The sequence below is a fragment of the Sander lucioperca genome, chromosome 6 (assembly GCF_008315115.2).
Source record: "Sander lucioperca isolate FBNREF2018 chromosome 6, SLUC_FBN_1.2, whole genome shotgun sequence".
Classification (NCBI taxonomy): domain Eukaryota; kingdom Metazoa; phylum Chordata; class Actinopteri; order Perciformes; family Percidae; genus Sander; species Sander lucioperca.
Genome location: NC_050178.1, coordinates 31,712,095 through 31,735,222, shown reverse-complemented (window position 1 = coordinate 31,735,222; position 23,128 = coordinate 31,712,095). Strand labels below are relative to the sequence as shown.

General features: G+C 41.3%; 2 protein-coding genes across 4 annotated transcripts; both read left to right on the top strand.

Moving 5' to 3' along the window:
• Positions 1-319: 319 nt before the first annotated feature.
• Positions 320-7,447, top strand: prph (peripherin). Its single transcript, XM_031322309.2, has 9 exons — positions 320-969; positions 2,494-2,554; positions 2,878-2,973; positions 3,826-3,993; positions 4,078-4,203; positions 4,308-4,528; positions 4,826-4,878; positions 6,752-6,825; positions 6,931-7,447. Exons 1-9 carry the CDS (start codon positions 353-355, stop codon positions 7,030-7,032), a joined length of 1,518 nt encoding a protein of 505 aa, XP_031178169.1. The 5' UTR covers positions 320-352; the 3' UTR covers positions 7,033-7,447.
• Positions 7,448-9,078: 1,631 nt separating this feature from the next.
• Positions 9,079-22,287, top strand: timeless (timeless circadian clock). Of its 3 annotated transcripts, none has more exons than XM_031322298.2 (30): positions 9,079-9,241; positions 10,541-10,652; positions 10,800-10,953; positions 11,171-11,285; positions 11,410-11,472; positions 11,587-11,688; positions 11,809-11,964; positions 12,045-12,178; positions 12,378-12,465; positions 12,558-12,734; positions 13,058-13,275; positions 13,366-13,469; positions 13,706-13,875; positions 13,967-14,092; positions 14,222-14,373; positions 14,459-14,556; positions 14,675-14,798; positions 15,239-15,440; positions 15,540-15,679; positions 15,876-15,955; positions 16,047-16,170; positions 16,273-16,355; positions 16,513-16,667; positions 16,757-16,979; positions 17,139-17,207; positions 19,515-19,633; positions 19,889-20,120; positions 21,068-21,119; positions 21,235-21,302; positions 21,628-22,287. In XM_031322298.2, the coding sequence occupies exons 2-30, from the start codon at positions 10,571-10,573 to the stop codon at positions 21,756-21,758; spliced, it is 3,741 nt and encodes a 1,246-aa protein (XP_031178158.1). In that variant the 5' UTR covers positions 9,079-9,241; positions 10,541-10,570; the 3' UTR covers positions 21,759-22,287. The 3 variants fall into 3 exon arrangements, with proteins under 3 accessions (XP_031178158.1, XP_035858089.1, XP_031178150.1); XM_036002196.1 differs by having other exon boundaries at positions 10,522-10,652; XM_031322290.2 differs by having other exon boundaries at positions 10,517-10,652.
• Positions 22,288-23,128: the final 841 nt, after the last annotated feature.

Genomic DNA, 23,128 nt, shown 5'->3' with positions numbered 1-23,128 from the left:
AAACAAGAATCAAAACTGACTGACTGAGTAACCAGTGAACAAGTGTCAACGAGGGCATGCATTAGAGAAGGCGAGGAGGGGAGGGAGTGAGGAGACATCTTTAGATATCAAAGCAGAAATGTGGAAGCCAGTCTGGCCTCCTGCCAAGTGCTCTGATAAAAAGGGTGGAGCTGCGAGACAGAGAGAGGCAGGGTCTATCTCTGAAGGGTAGGGAGTGGCCAAAGATTGTATGAGTGATTGAGAAAGGAAGGATTCATGTGGGTGGGGTGAGGAGAAATGAGGGAGGGGGATGTGTCAGGATGATGGGATAGCCAGCCTGTGTGCATAAAAACCCACAGCACTCTTCAGTCTGATGTACTGTTGCATCACGAGCATCTCCAAGCCTCCAGCTCTCTCTTCTCAGAACAGAACGAGAACAACCATGAGCCACTCTTCAATGCATACCTCAACTTCCTACAGGCGCACCTTTGGAAGCCCACACCCCATCTCCATGTCCTCTTACTCCCCTGTATCCTCCCGTATGCCCATTTCTGGGGGTCGCTATATGCGTTCAATGTCACCCGTGGTTGCATCCCGCTCCACCACCTACCAACAACAGCGTTCTCGCTCCAGCGCCCAACCCCCTCGCCTCTCCTACGACAAGGTGGACTTCACCCTGTCTGAAGCCATCAACCAGGAGTTCCTAACCACCCGCAGCAACGAGAAGGCCGAGCTGCAGGAGCTCAACGACCGCTTTGCCAGCTTCATCGAGAAGGTGCGCTACCTGGAGCAGCAGAATGGTGCACTGCAGCAGGAGCTCAACCAGTTCAAGGGCCAGCAGCAGCATGGTCAGCCCAGCCGTGCCTCTGAGATCTTCCAGGAGGAGGTGAGGGACCTGCGCCGCCAACTGGACGCCACCGGAAAGGAGAGGGACCATTACCAAGTGGAGAGGGACAACCTGGCTGAAGACGTGGTCCTGCTCAAGCAGAGGTTGGTACCAACATGATGAGAAAGAAAAGTATGATGCATGAAGAAATGAGATATAGATAGATAGATAGATAGATAGATAGATAGATAGATAGATAGATAGATAGATAGATAGATAGATCCTTGTCTCAAGCAAATAGAACCAATACAGAACATATAGCTTCAGAAAGTTGCATCATGTTCCAAACCATATTGTCCCAACAAAGTCAAAGGTCAAATTCTCTTTCTTCCAATATTTCGTAACTGTTTTGTACAGGTTTAGCCGGGGGTGTGGTAGTGATGGTGATGTAGGGCGTGGCACATGTGCGGACCGGACACCACAGAGCGGCAGCATGATACAGGACAGTGCACTGCATCTTGCACATGAGACTGTTTCTATGTATTTGAGTTTATATGTTTACTGAATATTTTGTGCACTGGCATGATTCAATGAAAACAAGGAGGAAAGCCTCAGTACATGACAGCACATGAGAGTACTTGATGCCAAATTAGATAAGGAAGTGTTTAGTGATTACCTTAAAATAATGCAAACATATGGACTTCTGGAAACACACACAATTATGTATTCACACTCTGAGATGATACTAAGTGGAGGATGGATGAATGGACTAGACAGAGGGTGGGGCAGGCTGAGGTGTGGGGAAGGGAGAGAGAGAGGAAATGGGACCAGAGGAAGAGAGTTTCAGGCGTGGTAAGAATAGCGTCAGGAAAAATCAATGTGACTAAGTGACTCCATTAGGTGTGTTTTCAGTGTCCCTCTGTGCTGATGGGATGGTGCCAGAGACCCCATTAGGACAAAAGGACCCCTATAACACAACATGAATTAAAGATGAGGAAGCAGGGCCCACTATGTGACCCTTTTCCCACTAATCTACTTTATGTCCAGTCTGGACATGACTTCTGTCTGACAGGACAGATGGAGCCAATCAGTCAGAGAATGAGCAAAAGTGCCTACTGTGCATTGTGATATCATTTGAGATGAGTCATCACGGTGACTCATGGATTGTAATTAAGTTTGCTAGAACATTATGAAATATCTTTTTTTCATTTAATTCTTGCAGGAACAGCCAATTGGGTTAGAGGCAGAGTACACCCTGGACAGGTTGTCAGACTATCACAGGGCTGACATAGAGAGACAAACAACCATTCACACCTACCAGCAATTTTAGTTCAATACTAAAATGACCATTTACATTTTTTTTAAAAGATGGGAACTGTGTGTACATAACAGTATTGAGTGTGTGCAGATGACCTTATTGAACTGTAGTGAAACCACATTAGCTAAAAGGAGCAGCTGCTGATCCCACTTGGCGCACTCCCAAACCCTTTTTACAGGACAGTGAATTAACAAATTGATCCAGAGTGCTTTTTGCCAGCTGATGCCTCTGCGCAACCTTAGACAGAAAGGGAGTTCTTGGACAAATTCGACATGTTCTCTCTCCCATTTTTGTAAATAGGACATTCTTGGAACCTGAAGGAAACCTGCACATTGTTTGATATATTTTGTCTCGCTCCTTTGTCCTCAAGGTTGGAGGAAGAGGCCCAGAAGAGGGCAGATGCTGAGCATAACCTGGTTGCTTTCCGCAAGGTAAACGCTCAGCTCACTGGACCATGATTACCTTATTGATTGCAGTGTCCTCAGGCTCTGATAACAGGTCAAAATGGACAGCTTTGCTCCCCATCTTCAACACTTCCACAATAGTGACAATGTAATATGACGGGGCAGATTTATAAATGTCATTGATATAGACTGCTGCACAGGAAAGAGACTAGGCACTTTTTTTATTGAAATACTTTTCCCCCATGGCTGCAAATGCTCACAAATCAAATGGTGTATTGGCATTTTTTTGTCTTTAGTTTAATTACTTTTTATTTATTTATTTAACAGTGTTTGTCTCATATAAAAATTAGGATGTGGATGATGCCACATTGTCCCGTCTGGAGCTGGAGAGGAAGATCGAGTCTCTGATGGATGAGATTGAATTCCTCAAGAAGCTCCATGATGAAGTAAGTGACACACACACACACACACACACACACACACACACACACACACACACACACACACAAGCGCCAGAGACGCTGCAGAGTAATTTTATGCGCTCAACTAGTCTATATCGACAACGTTTCATTTCCGGGATTGTTCAGGTGCCGCCAGAAATTCCGCCGGGTGCCAATCATTTCGGCTGGATGTTCGTCACCTTCCGCTTTCTTTGTGTTGCTTTGTTTTAAACTCCGGTGGACTATAGTTAACTGCTCCTCAGATCTCTGCAGGGTAAATCCTGACAGCTAGCTAGACTATCTGTCCAATCTGAGTTTTCTGTTGCATGACTAAAATAACTTTTGAATGTACACGTATTCCACCAAAACAAGTTTCTTCCCGAGGCTATTTTGCCAAGGCACCGTGGCTCCGCTCAGTGCTTAGCGCCGGCCAAGATGATTGTGATTGGTTTAAAGAAATGCCAATAAACCAGAGCACGTTTCTCTCCCATCCTGGAATGCTGTATGGACTAGCCAGACCCTCCTCCGCAGCACTGTAAAAGAAGGTCTGGCAGTGCAAGACTATTGTTATTATAACTGGTTTCCTCACCTCTTGATAAAGTCTAGAAAGTTGAGTCTAGAAACTCTTTTTCGACCCTCCTCCGCAGCGCTGTGGAGGAAGGTGTGGCAATGCGAGACACTGTCTTCAGAAAGTGTCACTTTGTGAAATATGATTTTATTCTCTTTTTTTTAGGTTAAACAAATGAGTGGGTGGATACCACTGCACTGGCACTTTTGACAACCAAGCAACGCAAAGCAATGGAAGAACAGTGCAATTGTTTTTCTGACAATATTTTGTCCATATCTTGGTATTATCAGGAAATCCAGGACGTACAAGTGAGTGTCCAGACCCAGCAGCTGAAGATGGAGGTGGACAGCAGCACCGCCAGGCCCGACCTAACTGGTGCTCTGAGGGATATCCGGGCCCAGTATGAGACCATTGCCTTGAAGAACATGCAGGAATCTGAGGACTGGTATAAGTCAAAGGTAGGCAGAGAGACAAACTGACAGTAACACATGAACATATAAGCACATATTCATTATCGTGTGCTGCATCTTTTGTTCCTGCAGTTTAATGATCTGACTGAGTCTGCAAAGCGCAACACTGATAATCTGAGGCAGGCCAAGCAGGAGGCCAATGAGTCCAGGAGGCAGATTCAGTCTCTTAGCTGTGAAATTGATGCACTGAAGAACACGGTGAGACCAAAAAAACACCTGTCCTTTGTGCATAATAATCTATAATCTATGATTATACACATTACACCCTCTTATTGCACCATATCTGCTACTGTGTTTCTCAGAATGAAGCTCTGCTGAGGCAGATGCGTGAAATGGAGGACCAATTTGGCAATGAGATCGGCAACTACCAGGACAATGTAGGAAGGCTGGAGGATGAGATCCGCCACCTGAAGGACGAGATGGCTCGCCACCTTCGGGAGTACCAGGACCTCCTCAATGTCAAAATGGCTTTGGACATTGAGATTGCAACTTACCGTAAACTGCTGGAGGGGGAGGAGAGCAGGTGAGAGCAAAATGTGTCTCAGGTTCAATTTTCTGCTGTTTTTACATGATTTTTTTTTTTTTATCTTTTATCACTTTTCTCTCCTGATTAAAGACAAGATGGGCAGTATCTAGAATGCAGCTGTACTAAATAAACCAATAAAATACCTATTGTGATTTTCTTTCTGACAGCCAAAAATGTTATTGTTTTGTTTCTTGTCTAGTTTTTAGTCAATTACAAACCTCAGAGTAATTGATATGCAAGTCTAACCTCAAGTAGAGCAAGTTTTCACACCCAGCTTTCATATCCCCTGTTCAGGATTACTCTTCCCATGCTCAATATTGGCATGAGCAGTTACCAAAGCGAGCGAGGTAAGCTATAGTTCTCTTTCTCCAAAATATAACATGATTAAAATCCTTTTTACCTTATAGCATCGAAACATGTGAGGAGCCACCGATTCTGATTCACTGATACGTTTCCCCCCATTGTGTAGGCCTATTCCCATTTCAAATGTTTTCCTAATATTAGCCTACTTAAAGTGACTATATGTAACTTTTTAATGTTTCTAAAGCTGTGTCATTTTTCATACAATGGCCTTAAATGACCTGTAACAGCAAACGAGACTAACAGTGAAAAGAACGCTATTTTTATATAGTTTTTGGTAAGGCATCTGCCCGGGTTAGATTTTTAGCATTTAGATGGTGCTACAGTAACACATTCTGACGGGTCACAGATTTCTTTGTAACACCGGAACAGCCAGTGTTACCGTATGCCAGCGGAGCCACGTAAAAGGAAGCAGGAGATTTCTTTATATAGGCCTAATTGTATTTTAATGTTATTTTAGAAGTTATCTGTTGTAGTTATGGCTGATCCTGGGGCAGGACCATCACAAAAAAGAAGGAAATTAAATGAAGAACAACTAAAAGCTAAAAGGAAAAGACAACGGGCGATAACGCGAGTCACACTCTGTCAGGCTATTAACAGATGGAGACAATTACAGGATTGTAAATGATTCAAAACCGCCCCCTAATTGGCCCTCAGGTATGTGATATGTCTATTTCATTCATGAAATAACTTTACAGTCCGCGATGTGGTTGTACGTCAGTAGCCGACATTAAATTACGTCCCCCTTCCATTTAGCGCCGACGTTTTCTTTTTAGTCCGTGTTTGTGTTCGCTTACTATTTTCTTTTCGTAACGTTGCTTGTGTAAAGTGTCCGTGGGTTTCATATAATGTGCTATATTAATCTAAGTTATTATTATGTTGGTTGCTTCAACAAACTCTTAATGCTTTGGCTCGTGACACAGTGACAGTGTTACCCAGTTTAGCTCACGATACATCCAAAGTAGGCTAAGTGACCGTATGCAACACTTGAAATGCAACGATGCATCTGTAACTTCTGCATCTGTAAATTATTGTATTGTAAATTAATGATTTTCTGTCTGAGCAAAACATTATTCGCAACTAAATAGACCTCGCCGAACCGCTAACTCAGTAATCTACAGTGGGCAATACAGCACCGTAAAGAAAGGACCTTTACGACAGCAGGTGTGGTAAAAACACTACCGCTTTTGTCCAAAGCGGCCGCTAGAATCAACACAAACTGAAAGTTACATATATAGCCACTTTAATAAAATAAAAATATTTATATATTTATAATTTCATAAAAATGCAGTAAACCTTGGATAATGTAACAGACCTGTAGGTTTAGGTAAAATTCTTAATTTCTAACTATTTCAGCTAAGAAATCATGTTTGGTATGGGGGATTGCTCGAAAATAGTCATGAGCCGCAGCCGCCGTTGCTATGGAGAAGAAGCAAGACGGAAATGCGAATCAGAGTTGTCACAGCAGTTTGGAACAAAACACGTTGACACAGTTGCTGAATTCATCAACATTTACCCAGAATCCCAAAAGAAATTGATTTAAGCTGCCAATTGTATTGTCAAAATTGTACAAAAGCATAATCTTTAACTTCCGCCCCTTAGCAGCGGATGTAATTTCATTTTAAGCTCTGTAATGTTATTTTTCAAAATGCACCTTGGGAGTCAGTTGTGGATCATTGTACTGTCGATTCAGCCAGGAGTTATTTTGTAATTTGAAACCAGGGGTGCCTGAGTTCCACTTTCAAAGTGAATCTTTAAAAAAAAAAAAAAGTAATTCAAAAAAGCGAAACTTCTATTTTGTGAATGCAAATGTTTCTGAATGTAAAAATCTCAGCAGCGTTTTAATCTGACTTTTCAAAGACTATGAACACACTCCAGGCAGCATGAGCAAGAAGACTGTGGTGATCAAGACTGTTGAGACTAGAGATGGAGAGGTACAATGATTTATACAAAAATAACCAGCTATATATATATTGATACATTTTTGGTTTTTTATAATTGTAATAAATAATCTATATAATCCGTTTCTTTTCCATCAGGTGGTGAAGGAATCCAGGAGGGAGAAGGAGAGAGAGTCAGTCCGAACCGACAAGGACGACAAGGATGACAAGGACGACAAGGACGACAAGGACGACGAGTAGAAAAAAACTATTAGAAAGTGTGAAGGCCAGAGCCACGAGAGAAAAAAATACATAAAATAAATGAGGACCCCCTCACCGCCAAAAAAAAAAAAAAATAATAAAAAAAAAACTCTTATCTATATAGTCCTCATTCCTACTAGCTGTGTTAAATTGTCTAGCAGAACGTCTCTCAGTATAGGTGCAATGTTGAATGAATCCCTTTAGACAGTGTCACTTTGGTGCTATTTAAACCACCCAACTTTTGCTAAACACTTGTCATCTGTAGGGCTATGCAAAGCCACTTTATTAACATATGTGAAAATATGACCAACTGAAAAGACTTTTGCTGAATGTGCTTTGCAATGCTGTGTGTATCTGGCACGATTGATGAGTGACTATGTGCGAAATAAGTGCAAATAAACTTCATTGGCGCAAATCTGTCTTGTCTGTCCACATAACTCATTATGAATGTACTAGTTTTTATATGGCTACTAATTTCCGGCACTGTCAATTAAGGCTTGTATCATGTGGACACGCCGACAGTTTTGTTGTCATTACTTGGAATTTCTCATGGGGACGGCAGAAACTATAGCTTTAAAGCAGCCATATTATGCTCATTTTCAGGTTCATAATTGTATTTTAAGGTTGTACCAGAATAGGTTTACATGGTTTAATTTTCAAAAAACACCATATTTGTGTTGTACTGCACCGCTCTCTCTCACTGCTGCAGATCCTCTTTTCAGCTGGTCTCTGTTTTAGCTACAGAGTGAGACCTCTTTTCTTCTTCTTCTTCTGTACTATCTTTGATTGCACTGCACATGCCCAGTAGCTCAGATGTAGATCATGTCAGCTAGCTAGCTCCATAGACAGTAAAAGAAAGGCTGACTTCGGTCAGTTACAAGGCAGGATTAGCTGGGAGACTTCTCATGTAAGTAGTTCTTTTGTAGATTATGGTGAACTTGTGTGTGTTGTAGCAGTGCTTTGCTACTGAGAACGAGGTAGCATGCTAGCGTTAGCATGCTAGCGTTAGCATTAGCGTTAGCATGCTAACGCTACGAGCTAATGGTTGCGGTTAGCCTGCTCGTTTCGGCTTGTGACGTCACAAGCCGTGCCGATTTTGAACAGCTCACCCAGAGACTGAAGGCAGGACACATTCAGAAACCGTATCTCACTCTAAACAGCATGGATGGATTTTTTTCAAAGTTTGTATGTGTGTGGAAGCACCAGAGACACAACATAACACCCCAAATCCCAGAAAAAGTGATTTTTTTCATAATATGGGCACTTTAAACTCAAGGGTAAACACCTTTACCAAACATACAATTTCTCAAATGTGTTTAAAGCAGGTATTTAAAGCTGTACTTGCCTGATCAAAACCACAAGAACCTTATAATAAATTTGTCTGCAGACAGGTTTGTAAAAACATCACATGGTTAATTAGGAAAACTGTGCTTGGTTAGAAAATGTACAGTAGGCTACCTTCACGTTGTTTCAGTTCTCGTAGGCCTGACTTGTTATTAAATCTGGTTGTCCAGCAGGTTGTCCAAAGTTCTTCACCTTTAACAATGTGTTTGATGTTTTTTCTTTCAGTGTAAATGACGGTGCTTGGTGGCTCCAGTATGGTGACATAACAAGGATACACTTTAAATTAAACAAAGAAGGTTTTTAGGTACAACTACTATCAAATATACAGTCTATGGCATAGACTGTATATTTATTAGGTAACTAACTAACTAACGTACCCTTCATGCTGTTAACATACAAGGAGCTTTGTAAACAGGAACTCCTTCTTTCTGGCATTCTTTTGCCCGACGTACAAGCTCTCAGGCGACCGTTTAGCTCAGACTGCAAGTATATTCCACTACATTCTCAAAGTTTGGCACACCTAAACGTCAACCATGGATCAGGTCGTAATCATATATTCTTACCTCAACCTGGCACCGGCAATTCATTGATTTAAATTAGTTTTGGAGTTTGTTTGGTAGGTAAACCTGGAAAGGGGCTGCCTGTAATTCTGAACTCAGGCCAAAATATGTATCCGCAATGACGACATTCTACATCCGATTTCTGGGTTTTCGCTCGCTGTCTTGGCGCGAGACTTGTCAGACTCTCAGATTTGTGAGATATCAGACTAAAAACCAACACTATTATTGGATGGAAAGCTCTTAATGTTATACTCCACCGGCTTCTGAATACGGAACCTGTCGAGGAACAGCGTTTAAACTATCTGGTAAATTAATCCGTGTTGTTGTTCTTTCTCTGAACCAAGATTCAAAAAGTCTCTGGTCGACTAACGTTAACGTTAGACTGCTGTGAACTGCAGCTAACCGATAATATTAACATTAAGAACCGTCCGTTGTGGATTAGCTAGATACCGTGGCTAATATAAACCCCTGAATAGTGTACTAGCTACTTTATTATAACAGTCATTACTGGTGAATGTGATAATGTTAACGTTACCTTGCGTTGAGTTATATTATCCAACCAGTGGACCTCCTGGTTGGTTCCCAGGGTTACTGTGAACATTGTAATGCCGAAACAAATGTTGGTAAGCTCTAACGTTAGATAACTATACCTAGAACCCACTAGTATTCACTCAATCAGTTAATAAGCAAACCTGAAAAAAAGTTTGATGTCCTCTCTGCAAGTGACCGATGAGCCAGCTCGAAAAGTTTTAACTGCTTCTAAATGTAACATGTCATGTGCAGTAACGTGCTGTGTAAATAAAGTTTATTATTATGTGCAGGTTCACGACCATTAGCAAATTTTGATTAGATTGATCTAGTCCAACAGAATAATGGATGCTGAGGCGGAGAGGTGGTTAATGTAATTGGATCAGATTAATTTAGAAAAAAGAGTAGGACTAGATAAGCATGGTTCTTCTTCCTACTATTCTGCCCTACAAAACAAAAAGGCAGAAACTGCATTTTTGGTCAAAAATGAGTTATCATTTTCATGACATTCAAGGCATCCTTTGTTATGTGACAAAACATCTTATCTCAAATGTGTGTCGTTTTGGAGAAAAATGGTAGTCGTTTGTACAGTAACTGCAAAAAGCCCTAGTGAAACAAAGCAAGAATACAGTAACTGCAAAATAGGGGTAAAATATCAAATTAAATATGAGGATTGATATGTACAAAGAATAAGCTAATATGAAGTAACAAAAACAGCCACATGTCCAATAATCTACCTACAACTACATAGCTGGATGACAGGATAACTTTAAAGTCATTTTTCTCAGTTCTGCACACTGCCTTTTTGCTTTGTAGGGCAGTATTGTTTAAACGAGTTGTTGATTTGTGTTCTGCATATTCACCGTTATTATTGGTTATGTTTTATTTTTACACACACACACACACACACACACACACACACACACACACACACACTGGAATAAATAAAGTTTAATTAATTAACACAAAATCTGAAGTTCATAGTAATCAGCTTTTTGAGATGCTCTGTTGATCTTGATGTGTTGGTCTGTCTGTATCCTACTGTGTGGCTGATTAGACTAAACCTTCACCTTCAGGCAGTCTGATGGTGTGTGGACTTATTCAGGATGAATTGCGAGCTCTTGGCAACGTGCACTGCTCTCGGCTATCTGGAGGGAGACACCTATCACAAAGAAGCTGATTGCTTGGGTGAGTTTTAAAAAAAAAAGAGTTTTTTTTATACATATTCCTATACTTTTTTTCTGCATCATCAGAGGGAAGGGGAATATATTGATGTTATGAATTAAGAACAGCAAAGCTCCTGTCCTTCTCTAACTGTTCTGTCTCTGTGTGCAGAGAGTGTGAAAGACTTGATCAGGTATTTACGCCATGAAGATGACACTCGGGACGTCCGCCAGCAGCTGGGTGCAGGCCAGATTGTACAGAATGACCTTCTGCCTATTATCATCCAACATGGACAAGACAAAGCCTTATTTGATGCCTGCATCAGGTATAAACAACTAACTTGAATCTTCTCTCTTGAACTTGAAATGTATGCTCATGAATATTTATAACATGAGGGTCATAGGATCTTATAAAGTGGATTATTGATACACCAATGCCAATATTGTGATACATTATTGCCATGCTGGTACCACATACTGTTTTATTAAACATGTATTAAACATGTCATTAGATTTACTGACTCTTCTCTGTTTTTTCCTCAGGCTCATGGTCAACCTTACTCAGCCTGCGATGCTTTGCTTTGGTAAAGTCCCTGATGACCCAGTGTTTAGACATCACTTTTTGCAAGTGACGTCTCATTTACAAGCCTGTAAAGAGGTATTAGGATCTCAGTATAACAATAATACATTATGCCATTACTCCAATAACAACTGTAATTCACTTTTAAAATGTACCGTATATAACAGTAAGTACTTTTTGTGTCCTCTGCTTTTATTTCCAGGCATTTGCCAGCGAAGCGGTGTTTGGCATGTTAAGTGAGACATTATACACGCTTCTACAACTGGTGAGTGTTTCACTGAAAAAAAAACCGTTACCTTCACCTCATCTGCTTTCCACATGGTTCTGTTTATCTGCGTGTTTCTTCATGTCTGTTTTGACTCACCTCCTTCTCTTTCAGGACTGGGAGCAGAGACAGGAGGAGGATAACCTGCTGATAGAGAGGATCTTGCTGCTGGTCAGAAATGTGCTTCACGTACCTGCCGACCCATGTGAAGAGAAGGTCTGACTTTAACGTGAATACCAATGTGATCATATAAGAGGCAGAGCTAAAGTTACAGTATTTTAGACTTTGCCCTTCATCCCACCTGTACTTCTTCCCTAATCTGTGTTTCTCCTGTAGAAAGTGGATGATGATGCCAGCATCCATGATAGGCTGCTGTGGGCCATTCACATGAGCGGTTTCGATGACCTGATCAAGTTCCTGGCGTCGGCCCAGAGCGAGCAGCAGTGGAGTATGCATGTGTTGGAAATAATCTCCCTGATGTTCAGAGACCAGGTTAGACAGAAGAACATTTTCGATAAACACATATAGTTTTCCAGCTGTTCTGTGTTTGAGCTCTTGTTCTTTCCCTACAGACACCGGAAGCTCTGGTGAGCGCTGGTCAGGCTCGTACAGCAGAAGAGAAGCACAGAGACACTCAGGAGCTGGAGGCACTGAGGGAGAAGGAGCTCGCAGCCAAACGCTCCCGCACATTACAACGAGGAACCAGGTAAAATCAAGTTTATATACACTCACCACTTTATTCCATCCAGAGCCAAAATGTGTTTTTTGGCCTGAAAAATCCCCTGCATGTTAGTTATAGATATCGTTGGTTTGTGTCCTAAAATGTGTACATATATGTATATGTTTGAAGTACTGGAGCTTTTATTCTGTCTGTGTGTGTGTGTGTGACGATGTTATTCTTTCAGACACTCTCGCTTTGGAGGGTCCTACGTTGTTCAAGGCCTCAAGTCCATTGGGGACAAAGATGTGATTTATCACAGAAATGTTCATAATGTGAGTAGTGAACTCCTGTAGTGATACCAAGCAATATTGGTGCAGTGATGCTTGTATGTATTGAATATGAATCAATTTTTTTTTTTTTTTAGTTCAAAAACTATACTCATGACATGGGCAAAGCAGTGAGACGTGTTCCCAAGAGAAACCGACAGGCTCGGGAATGTAAGGACAAACGTCGCTCGGCCTTAAATGTTCGACTCTTCCTGCGAGAGTTTTGTGTGGACTTCTTGGAGAACTGCTACAATCGCCTCATGTACCTTGTTAAGGTCAGCTGCTGTAACATTAGTGACTTATTTTTTGCAGCATAGACTCCCAGACCCAATACAACAATCACCCTTTTTGTGTCTTGTTTAGTAGTATACAAATGGAAAATAGGACAGTTAAATTTCAAATACCTTTTTATAAAACTATGTTGCGTAAAAATCCTTTGAAAGAAGATGTCTGATATGTTTATGTGCAATAGGTGACTCATGAGTAATTCTTTCTTAAGTTTCTGTCTACATTTGTGGACCAATTCTGTAAAAGTTTCACAAGGCTCGTTGTAGGTACAATAGTGTCATTACTTTGTATTTCCTTGTCTCCTCTACAGGAAAGTCTAATTCGAGAGCAAACTCAGCAACATGACGAGACGTACTACCTCTGGGCGCTCAGCTTTTTCATGGCCTTCAACCGTGGCAACGGTTTTCGTGCTGACTTAGTGTCTGAGACCATGTCCATCCGTGCTTTTCATTATATTGAGCGCAACATCACCAACTACTATGAGATGATGCTCACAGACCGCAAAGAGGCCACGTCCTGGTCACGCAGGTAAGAGAATCAGGGAATTAGGAAACAGGTTAACAGAAAAATGTCAAATCTGTACGTTGGTCCCAAACTTATATCACTTGTTCTTTCTAGGATGCACCTGGCACTAAAGGCATATCAGGAGCTGCTGCTAACTGTAAATGAGATGGACCGCTCACAGGATGAAAGCATCCGTCAGAGTTGCAGCGTAATTAAAAGTAAGATGCTAACAGCTCTTGTGGACAAAGAGTTCTCTTTTCAGTTTTAAGATTTGGATTTTAGCATTTTTTTCTATGTAATGAAGTTCAAGCAGAGTGTGCACATTGCTACATAAGGCATCTAGTATATGGATATGCTACACAGTTTTAAATCTTGTTCTAAGTCTGAAATATGGAAAAGGGTTTGCATGTGATTGTAGTCCTAGTTGCCTCATCTATTTACCCTCACTTTCTAGGCAACATATTTTACCTGATGGAATACAGGGAGATTTTCCTGACCCTGCTGAGGAAGTATGATGAAACCAGACAGCCTCACTCCTACCTCAAAGACTTGGTGGAGTCAACACATCTCTTCTTGCGCATGTTAGAGCGCTACTGCAAAGGTCGCAATAGCTTGATGGTTCAGGTATGTTCTTGTGCTAAATTTGAAGTGTGTGTAAATTCTTGCTATTAGTACTTGCTTAAAATATTAATATCTAACTCTGTTAACTCTGCAGAAAAAGAGGGTGAGGCGAAAAAAGTCTCGAGGTCAAAAAAAGCCCTCAGCTGCAGAAACTAGTCCAGAGGCTTTGGCAGAGACCTGGAAGGTTGTGGAGGAAGAGCTGAAGGCTTCAGGGTTTCAGGTCAGTTTGAGAATCAACCTCTAGGGGGAGCAGAGGGCTCCCAACATCAATGAACATTTTTACTGGTCCACAGTGAAAAGGGACAAATTAACAGACACTGAATACCACCTTTTTGTCTTCTGTGTGCAGTTGTCAGAGTCTTTAACTGAAAGCATTGTGCCATTTGATGCCACATCTGACACTCCTCTTGAGGAGCAGCGCACTGACGCCATGGTGCGGGTGCAGGATGCCCTGCTGATTCGACTGGGACCAGAAGCACTGGCGCTGCTGCGTGCTGCCAGGTCAGTGAGACTCGGCCATCGACCCCTCAGACTAATCACACACGTTTAGCTATTAAAGTATTTACCATCTTTTTGGCATTTCCAGGGAGGTGTGGCCAGAGGGAGATGTATTCGGTTCAGCTGATGTGGAACCTGAGGAGGAACTGGAACTCCTGAAGCAGATCCTGCATGCCAACCTGCCAAGTAAGTTTTTTTTTTTTTTTTAATTTAAATTTTAAATTTTTTATATAAATGTATATCTATGTGAGCCTTCTGTATCACAGCATTTATGCAGCATTCAAACCTTGCCTTTTGATTTCAGGGTCACCTCCTCCTGAGCCTGCCGCGGAGGAGGATGATGATGATGCAGCAGAGTTAGAAGAGGAAGAGTTGCAGTCGGTCCAGGTTTTCGAAAAAGAGTTCAACTTTCTAGACTTTATCAAGAGGTGAGGAAACCTGTTATAGTAACAATAGTCTCGCATTGCCAGACCTTCTTTCACAGCGCTGCGGAGGATGGTCTGGCTAGTCCACACAGCATTCCGGGATGGGAGAGAAACGTGCTCTGGTTTATTGGCATTTCTTTAAACCAATCACAATCGTCAGATTGGACAGATAGTCTAGCTAGCTGTCTGGATTTACCCTGCAGAGATCTGAGGAGCAGTTAACCATAGTCTTTGTAAATTTACCAAGTTTAAAATTCCAGCACAAAGAAAGCATAAAGTAACGGACAGCCGGCCGAAAAGGACACACAGCGAAATTTCTGGCGGCAAACGGAGTGGAAGGTCGTGGATATAGAATATAGTAACAATAACCTGCCACTGCATGCCTAAAAGTATTGTTGTGACCTTCCTAATGGGGAATGTTACCCTTCTCTTACCCCTCACAGGTTTTCCAACCCCAGTGTAGTGCGTCCATACCTCCTCTTATTAAAATCATACTCCAAAAACACACCTCACACAAACCACTGCATTGCTCGAATGCTGCATCGCTTGGCTGTCGACCTCAAAATGGACGCCCAGCTTTTCCAGCTGTCAGTCTTCAACGTTTTCAACAAGATCCTGAGTGACCCCGCTGCAGCTGCTTACAAGGTACAGTAATGACATGAGAAAACCATTCTTTAGTGTTGTCAAGCTAGCTGTTTGTGTTATAAGGTCAAGTATAAGACACTTTTATTTTCTCCTTCACAGGAACTGGTGACCTTTGCCAAGTTTGTTCTGAACCGTTTCTTTTCACTGGCAGCGCAAAACAACAAGGCATATGTTGAACTGCTGTTCTGGAAAAATGTGGGAGCCGTGCGTGAGATGACTGAAGGCTACGGCAAAGACGGGTTGGTACTTGTTTTTGCGCGTCTACCATTGTGTGTCATGTTAAGCTGACCTTTGTTACCAAGTTACAGGTAAAACACGCGGTTGTCCAGGATTGTAGGACATTTATTGAAACATGGCATTTACACTTATTACAAAGTAGCAAAGTCTTGGGTTCTGCTTTTGTAATGTTGCGTCTCATTGTCCTTAATATGTCAGAGAGGGAAAGAAACCAACATGGACTGAAGAGGAGGAAGAGGAGTTGCGCAACCTCTATGAGGAGCACCGTCATTCTGAAGGTCTGTTTGTTGTATTATAAGTTACATGATGCATTTTGCACACTATGTACTTGTCTAGATTCTTCCCTTGACTGTTGATTCTTGTGTTTAGTGCCAGATATAGTGGAGACTCTGCTGCCATTACTCAGCGACAGCACCCGCACTCGGCGCCAGGTAGTGACGCAGCTGGTGCGTATGGGTCTGGTGGACAGTGCTAAAGAACTGAAGAAACAGAAGTATGTACTCCAGACAGAATGAGTAATATACTGTAATATGCAGTAATGCAGTGAGGAATAGATTGCAGAATGGCTCAATACACTGCAATTCTCTTCCAAAAGGAAAGGTACCCAGATTGTTCTTTGGACTGAGGAGCAAGAGGAGGAGCTGCAGATGCTCTACGAGGAGTACAAAGACTCTGATGGTACTGGACACCATGATATCATTGTGTAGTGCATGAGAGGAAAATGAAGTAGCCTTTACCTCTATGCTCATTTCCAGTCCTTGTACAACAGCAGTCTCAGGAATACTTCATGCTTTGTGTGGTGACTCTCTTTAGTGACAAAACTGTGTTTTCACAGATGTGCTGGGTAACATCATGAAGAAGCACACAGCCAAGCGTTCCCGTGCGCGCGTGGTGGACAAGCTGCTCAGTATGGGCTTGGTGTCCGAGAGACGAGAGCTTTATAAGAAGAGGAGTCGCAGCGCTAGAGGGACGAGCTCCGGAAAAGGAATGGTATACATCATAAAAGAATCACATGTATGAAAAGTTATAGTTTAAGAAATGGTGTTTGTACAGTAAAGTTCCCTCTTTCTCTGCCGCAGACTGAAGACGAGTTCCTAGAAGGATTAACACAAGGGTTCACAGATGATCCTGGCGACAGAGATGATGAAGATGAGGAAGACGATGAGTCTGAAGAGAGGGAGGTAGAGGAAGAGCAAGAAAGGGAAACATCACAAAATGGAGGAAGGAGTAGCCAAAGCTTGCGCTCCACAGTAGAGAGGAGACCTGATGTAGGCGCCATGGTGTATGCTCTACAACAGGAAGGTGAGGCAAAGGCTCTCTGTGCTTTCTTTAGTTGGCTGGATATATTTCATGTGATAATGTGTGTTAAGTCCTTGTTTAGTAAACCTTTAAGACTACAGGAATACATTATTCTTCTATTACTTTTGGGATTAGTTTCATGCTGTTGTTTTTTTACAACAGGCATGTCTGAACCCTTGTTGTGGCTACAGAGTTGTCTAAACAGAACAGCAATTGACCGTGAACAAGATGGTAAGTGCAACTGTCCAAAAAAAAAAAAAAGCTATCCATTTTGCATGTTATTTATGTACTCTATAGAGTGTTGTATTTTTTATTTGTTGTATTTAAGTATTTTTGTAGCTGACCTGGAAGTTTGCTTCGCCCAACAAAATTAATGGAATTTGGGACCCATTTGATATTGGATCATAGCAGAAAACGAGCTCTGTTGCAAACAAACGTTGATGATACTTAACACGTTTTGTTCAGCAAGATAATCTTCACAAATGTAATGTAATCTTCACTTATGATCGCCAGAAAGAAAAAAAGCTAATGTTAGGCTTTAAACAAACCACACCCTGGTTGCATGCACCACCAACTTCCGACTGATTTTGGATGTTCGGGGTGATGACGCTTGTAGTCTCAGTTATCCACCTATTAGCACCATAGACAGTTAAAGAAATTGACCAACAGATCCCATTGCTCTGGACGGAGACCAGTGAAGTATAGAGGGTTTTCACGACGCGTCATCAGACCCGAAGTCGCTATGTTGGAGGTACTCCACATCACAACAAAGCACAGGCACTGAAATAGATCCCGAACGGCATCAAGGAAAATGGTTAATTATTGCCGTGTTTTAGGTTGTACCAATAGGTCAGACCGAGAAAAACATTTGGAATATTATCGACTTCCAAAAGTTATTAAAAACCAGGGAGAGGAATGCCAGAAGTTATGAGAGGAAAGGAGGCGCTTGTGGTTGGCAAAGCTCAACCAGGATCTACGAGGGGAAAATCTGTCTTGTTCGGTCTTTGAAATGAAAAAAAAAACTATTGAGAGTCACTTGGCTACACCTTGAGTATCGCAATGATATCATACAGTTAAGGTTAGGTTGATTAAAGACGTTATTGCATTACTTACTTTGGCCTTCACAACACATTGGTCGTTAATGACTTGATACTGCGTCTCCCTCACCCATCCACACACCATCTGGTTATAAGCCTCCAAACTTTTGTAGGATTTAAGGTCTTCCGCTGTGTATGGGCTCGGCGAGAAAACCAGGTAGTTGACTATATCGGGATATGTAACTGAAGGAAGAATAACCGGGTCGCCATGGATCCAAGAAGAGGGAGCCAACTTGTAGGGATCTGCACCGCCAGTAAACTGTAATTTCTCAAAATATCGCGCCTTTTTTGTGGTCCAAGTCCTTCCATGCCTTTGCATCTTGGACGCGTTTTGATGAGCTTTTCTGTTGTTTAGATATAAAGTATTAAAGCATCCAAAGTGCACACTACTCCATTACTCCATTCAGTTGTTTACACAGAGTGCCTCCAATATGGCCACGCATCCAGGTTACCGCCCAGAACGTGACGTCGGTGAAAACCCTCTATATCAGAAGCACTTTTCCGGTGATGGCTGAGCGTTACTGTGCAGCCTCCAACTGAGCTAGACTACGTGGTTGTGATGTGAGCAACCTGTCTGAAAGTTGTAAGTCTTCTGGTAGCTGTGCCAAGAGAAATCTCAATCATTCCCAATCTTGCAGAGACAGAGAGCGTAGGTATATGTAAGGAGATAACATAGGCACAGGCTAATTATTGCTAACTAAAATGCTAGTTAACATTAGTAATTAAACTTAAACAGCTAATGTAAATCCAAACTGCCTGCAAGCTTCTCCTGTACTGTACGGTAATTTCTCTACTATGCGACAGTAAGTCGCGTGGTTATGACACAATCGTTAGCCTATTTTTACAAAAACGTCTGCTACGGAGCCATAACGTGAGGTACAAGGTAATGGAGCCTTTTATACATTGTTGTGTTTCTTTAGAAATAAACAATTGACAAATAGTCTTTAAACACTTCAGATGTAAAGTTATTCACTGTCAAAGTGGCGCCAAAATGAATAGCAGTCAATGGGAAGCTAACGTCGGGTGATGGCTTGTTAGCAACAAAATGGCTCCATAGGAGCTACGGTTTGTGGACGCTCACTTACCCCCTTGATTAGCACCTGCCTTTTTGAAGACGCGTACAAGCTTCAAAGTTCACAAATGGGGTATTTACTGATGTATTTTATGTTGTAGAACAAAACATTAAAATCTCTTAGGCTTGTGTTGACCACAGACCTTATTTCAGGAGTCTAACCAAAAAACCAAAATTAAAAAAAGCCTTTGACTTCAAGATGAGGGAACCGGAAGTGGAAAAATACTAACTCATTACCAGGTGTTAGGACCCTGCTTCACTCTATTGCAAGTTGTTTTAGCTCTCAGGGAAGTTACAGTATGTGCAAGAAAATCTATTGTGATTAGTACTCTTTGGTCTGTTAATTAAACTGTTGTGGTCATTCACAAGGTTTCTCCCAGGATGTGCCACTTGTTCCTCTGAAAGAGGCAAATGAAGAAGCCATGGACAACAAGAGCTTCCTGAGGCTGTTGCGCAAACTGGGACTTCGAGCACCTGCAAATGAACAGGTGTGGCTTTTCTGATTTTTTTTTTTTTTTTTTTTTTTTTTTTTTTTACCACCAAATGAGTCATTTTTCCTCATTCTAAGTAAATCCCTTTGATCCGCTCTTTGTGCTTTCATTTGAGACCGTGTTGGAGTTCCTCAGTTTGATTGCAAAATAATCAAAACATGGATTTAAAAAATACCTAATGTGGAAAATACTATACAGCTGATACTTTACATACAAATTCATTTGAGTATTTTTTTACTGTTCGGTAACTAGGAGACCTTTTGGAGGATTCCAGCAAAGATCAGTGTATCCCAGCTCCGGGGTGCAGCTGCAGCTCTCAGTCCAAGAGAGGAGGAACCTAAAGGAGGCGAGGAGCAAGACGGCTCCAGAAGTCCAACTGGAGAATCTCAGGAGACGGAGGTGGTCTCAGGGGAACAGAGAGCTCAGGCTCTGAGAGCTCTGCTGCTCACACGCAAGAGGAAACACCACTCCTCGGAGCATACAGGTACGTGTGGTAATTACAGAGTTGTCACGTAGGTAAGTGTTAAGTTACATGGCTACTAGAATAGCCTGCTTTGGCTAATCTAGCAGCCATGAATGTGGTATTGCATATTTATAAATGGAAAAAGGAAATGTCTATGCTTCAATTTCCTTAGAATATAACAGAAATCTACTGCATCCACTTTGCAATGGCAACGTTCTCACAATCAAGTGTTGTTTTAGCCTGGAACTGGAGAAGCAACAATGTAATTGTGATTGTAAAGAACCTTTCACTCTCATTTTGCATCTGAAAATGTTGGATATAAGAAACTTAAAAATCAGCAACACATCAAGGTTAAAAAAAAAATAGTGAGAATCAATCAATCAACATTTATTTATATAGCACTTTACAGCAACCAGCAGGTATCCAAAGTGCTTCACATCAGAAAACAAGAATAAAACAACATATCATACAACAAAAGAATGAAACATAGAAAACAGTAAAATCAGAAAAGGTTGCATAGAAACAGGAAGAGGAGAGGGAAATTGTCACACCACTACAACGTAGTAAAAGCCATTTGAAACAAAGTTTTGAGTTTGGACCTAAAAAGAGCTACATCTGTAATAGTGCAAATATCAGGGGGTAACTTGTTCCAGAGTCTCGGGGCAGCAAGTGCAAAAGCCCGATCACCCTACCGTTTATACCTTGACCATGGGACTTCTAAAACCAGTTGATTTGAAGACCACAATGACCGGTTGTGCTCAATCAGCGTTCGTGAGAATCACACCTTATAATAAGATTCCTCCGGCATGCCAGTTTAAAAATGAGTTCAACTGCCTTAGAAGCAACACGTGAAGATGCTGGCTCATACCGAGGGGACACTGCATGCTTTAATCTACTGCTAATCAAAGATGAGTCAAGGATTGAGATGACTTTGTTCATGTTATTCAACTTTTTGTTGTTGTTTTTAGCTCCTGTGTCAGATTTCACTCCTACTGAGGATACAGACGGTACACATGAGAGGTGACTCATCATTGAATGTTTTTTTGTAAATCAGTTAAGCCAAACCACAGCTGAGAAATGTCTATTTTTAATTCTGAACAAAACTTAATTCTTAATCTATTCCTTTTCACATCAGGTCCCAGGAGACGATCTCGACTAAAAGAAGCAGAGTGTTGGACGATGATGATGATGAGGAGGAGAATGGTATTTCAATGTTATATATATATATATATATATGTATACATTGAAACGCTCATTTTATTTATATATATATATATATATATATATATATATATATATATATATATATATATATGTGTGTTTCAATGTGTTAGTTGAATGATAACTGGGCACCCAGCAAGAAAACTTGGAAAACTAAAGGTTAAAAGTATGTTTTCACTCCTTATTTCATGCTAAGCTTAACATCTGTGCTACAGCAATCCAGCACCAATAACGGGCCTCCAACAACAGTGGTGTTTAATCATGACTGAACTGCAGCATTTAGGCTCACACATTACTGTCTTTACAGAGGATGACTCCACCGCTGCAATGGATATGCAAACCAGCGTTGATGCCGATTCAGACAGGGAGGATATCTCTGCTCCTGTGAAGCGTAGGCGGAAGATGGTCTTAATTGATGAAGAGGACGATGAGGATTAGAGACTTTCTTTAATGGACTATAAAAACTGCAGACAGGGGAGACATAAAAGGCCCTCTTTTTGTTCGGGGGAGGTGGGGGGTACAGCCCTCTAGAGGTCTGCAGTCCAGCCAGCGGAAACTCTATTAATGGAATACCAAACAACCCAAAGAAGCAGGCCCTTAGACCGGCCCCTGTGGATACATAGATCCCATTAAGCAATTTCATTTTGTCATCTCTTTAGTAAGCTTGATTGGTGCCTTTATGTAGTTACGGTAAATAAATAAGTTCTGTCTTTTATTTAGTTAGTCGTTCTTTTTCTCTTACCATTCTCAGCATGGACATCATACAGATACAGTATTGCTGTATAAGAAAGATTTAGATCACATTATTTTGTCTAGAACTTTGATCTGAAAGCTGGTAATGGTTTCACTGTTTGTTGATAAAATTATAGCTGCATTTGTACTTTTCGGTCATTTCCAATGCTTTGGGTTTTAGAGTCAAATTAATTTCTACTTATTCATAATAACAATAAAAGCACTGTTGTCAAAATAGTGGCTCACTTGCAGCTTTTGTTTTGCCACTGTGTTGCACTGCATCATTTTAAACACTAGAGGGCACTTACATGTTAAACTATCACATTTTTGAATTAGTTAAAGAATTATTTGAATACCTGTCCATGTAGAATATCTAATTTGTACTCTTGAATATATTGTATACCCCCTAAAATTAAATTTTTGAACAAAACTTTAATTAGTATTATACCTCTGTAGTGAGTGAGGACAGGCTTAATGAAAATGGGAACAGATTAAAATCTCAGTCTGCAAAGATGACACAAACAAATGTCTTTTGATTGAGTTTTCTTCAACACAGGGATCATGTGTATGCGTGGAGTCGCTGCCTGTAGTCGTCCACATTTTGCAGCTGTGTCGGAGGAGGGCTCTTGTCCCCACATCTGGACCATGTTAGTAACTTCCTGTCACATCATCTGCTCTGCCCCCCAGGCAACAGAGCCACAAGCAGACCTGAGAATCCACGTATACTACTCTGTGGTAAGCACGTGAGCACAATGGTGGCTGGGTTTAGTTTATAAAACAAAAGATTAAAGGTACATCACTTCCTTTGCATAGAGAACTGTCCCAATATGTCTCCATGTGTTAAAGACCAGGTTTGGACAATCTGTATATTGAATATACAGGAATGACTCATTGTTTTGTAACCAGAACATAAAAGCATGGAGGCTGCATTGCATAAATGTTTACAACAGATGCATTATACAGTCATTAAATCATGCAAACTTTCAGTAAATGGAAGCCATGCTTTTGTTGGTGAAAAATAAGACCTGGTTTTTCATTTAAAAGTTTTTAGGGAAATTCTCAGGGAAATTTGTCTG

What these genes read in the sequence shown, in the direction of transcription:
- prph (XM_031322309.2), top strand. Translation starts at nt 353, where the DNA reads ATGTACTGTTGCATCACGAGCATCTCCAAGCCTCCAGCTCTCTCTTCT. An exon ending in CTGGAGGGGGAGGAGAGCAG is followed by an intron (nt 4,529 to 4,825) that starts GTGAGAGCAAAA and finishes TCCCCTGTTCAG; the next exon opens with GATTACTCTTCCCATGCTCA. An exon ending in CAGTTACCAAAGCGAGCGAG is followed by an intron (nt 4,879 to 6,751) that starts GTAAGCTATAGT and finishes GACTTTTCAAAG; the next exon opens with ACTATGAACACACTCCAGGC.
- timeless (XM_031322298.2), top strand. Translation starts at nt 10,571, where the DNA reads ATGAATTGCGAGCTCTTGGCAACGTGCACTGCTCTCGGCTATCTGGAG. An exon ending in CCCTGATGTTCAGAGACCAG is followed by an intron (nt 11,965 to 12,044) that starts GTTAGACAGAAG and finishes CTTTCCCTACAG; the next exon opens with ACACCGGAAGCTCTGGTGAG. An exon ending in GGAGCACCGTCATTCTGAAG is followed by an intron (nt 15,956 to 16,046) that starts GTCTGTTTGTTG and finishes TCTTGTGTTTAG; the next exon opens with TGCCAGATATAGTGGAGACT.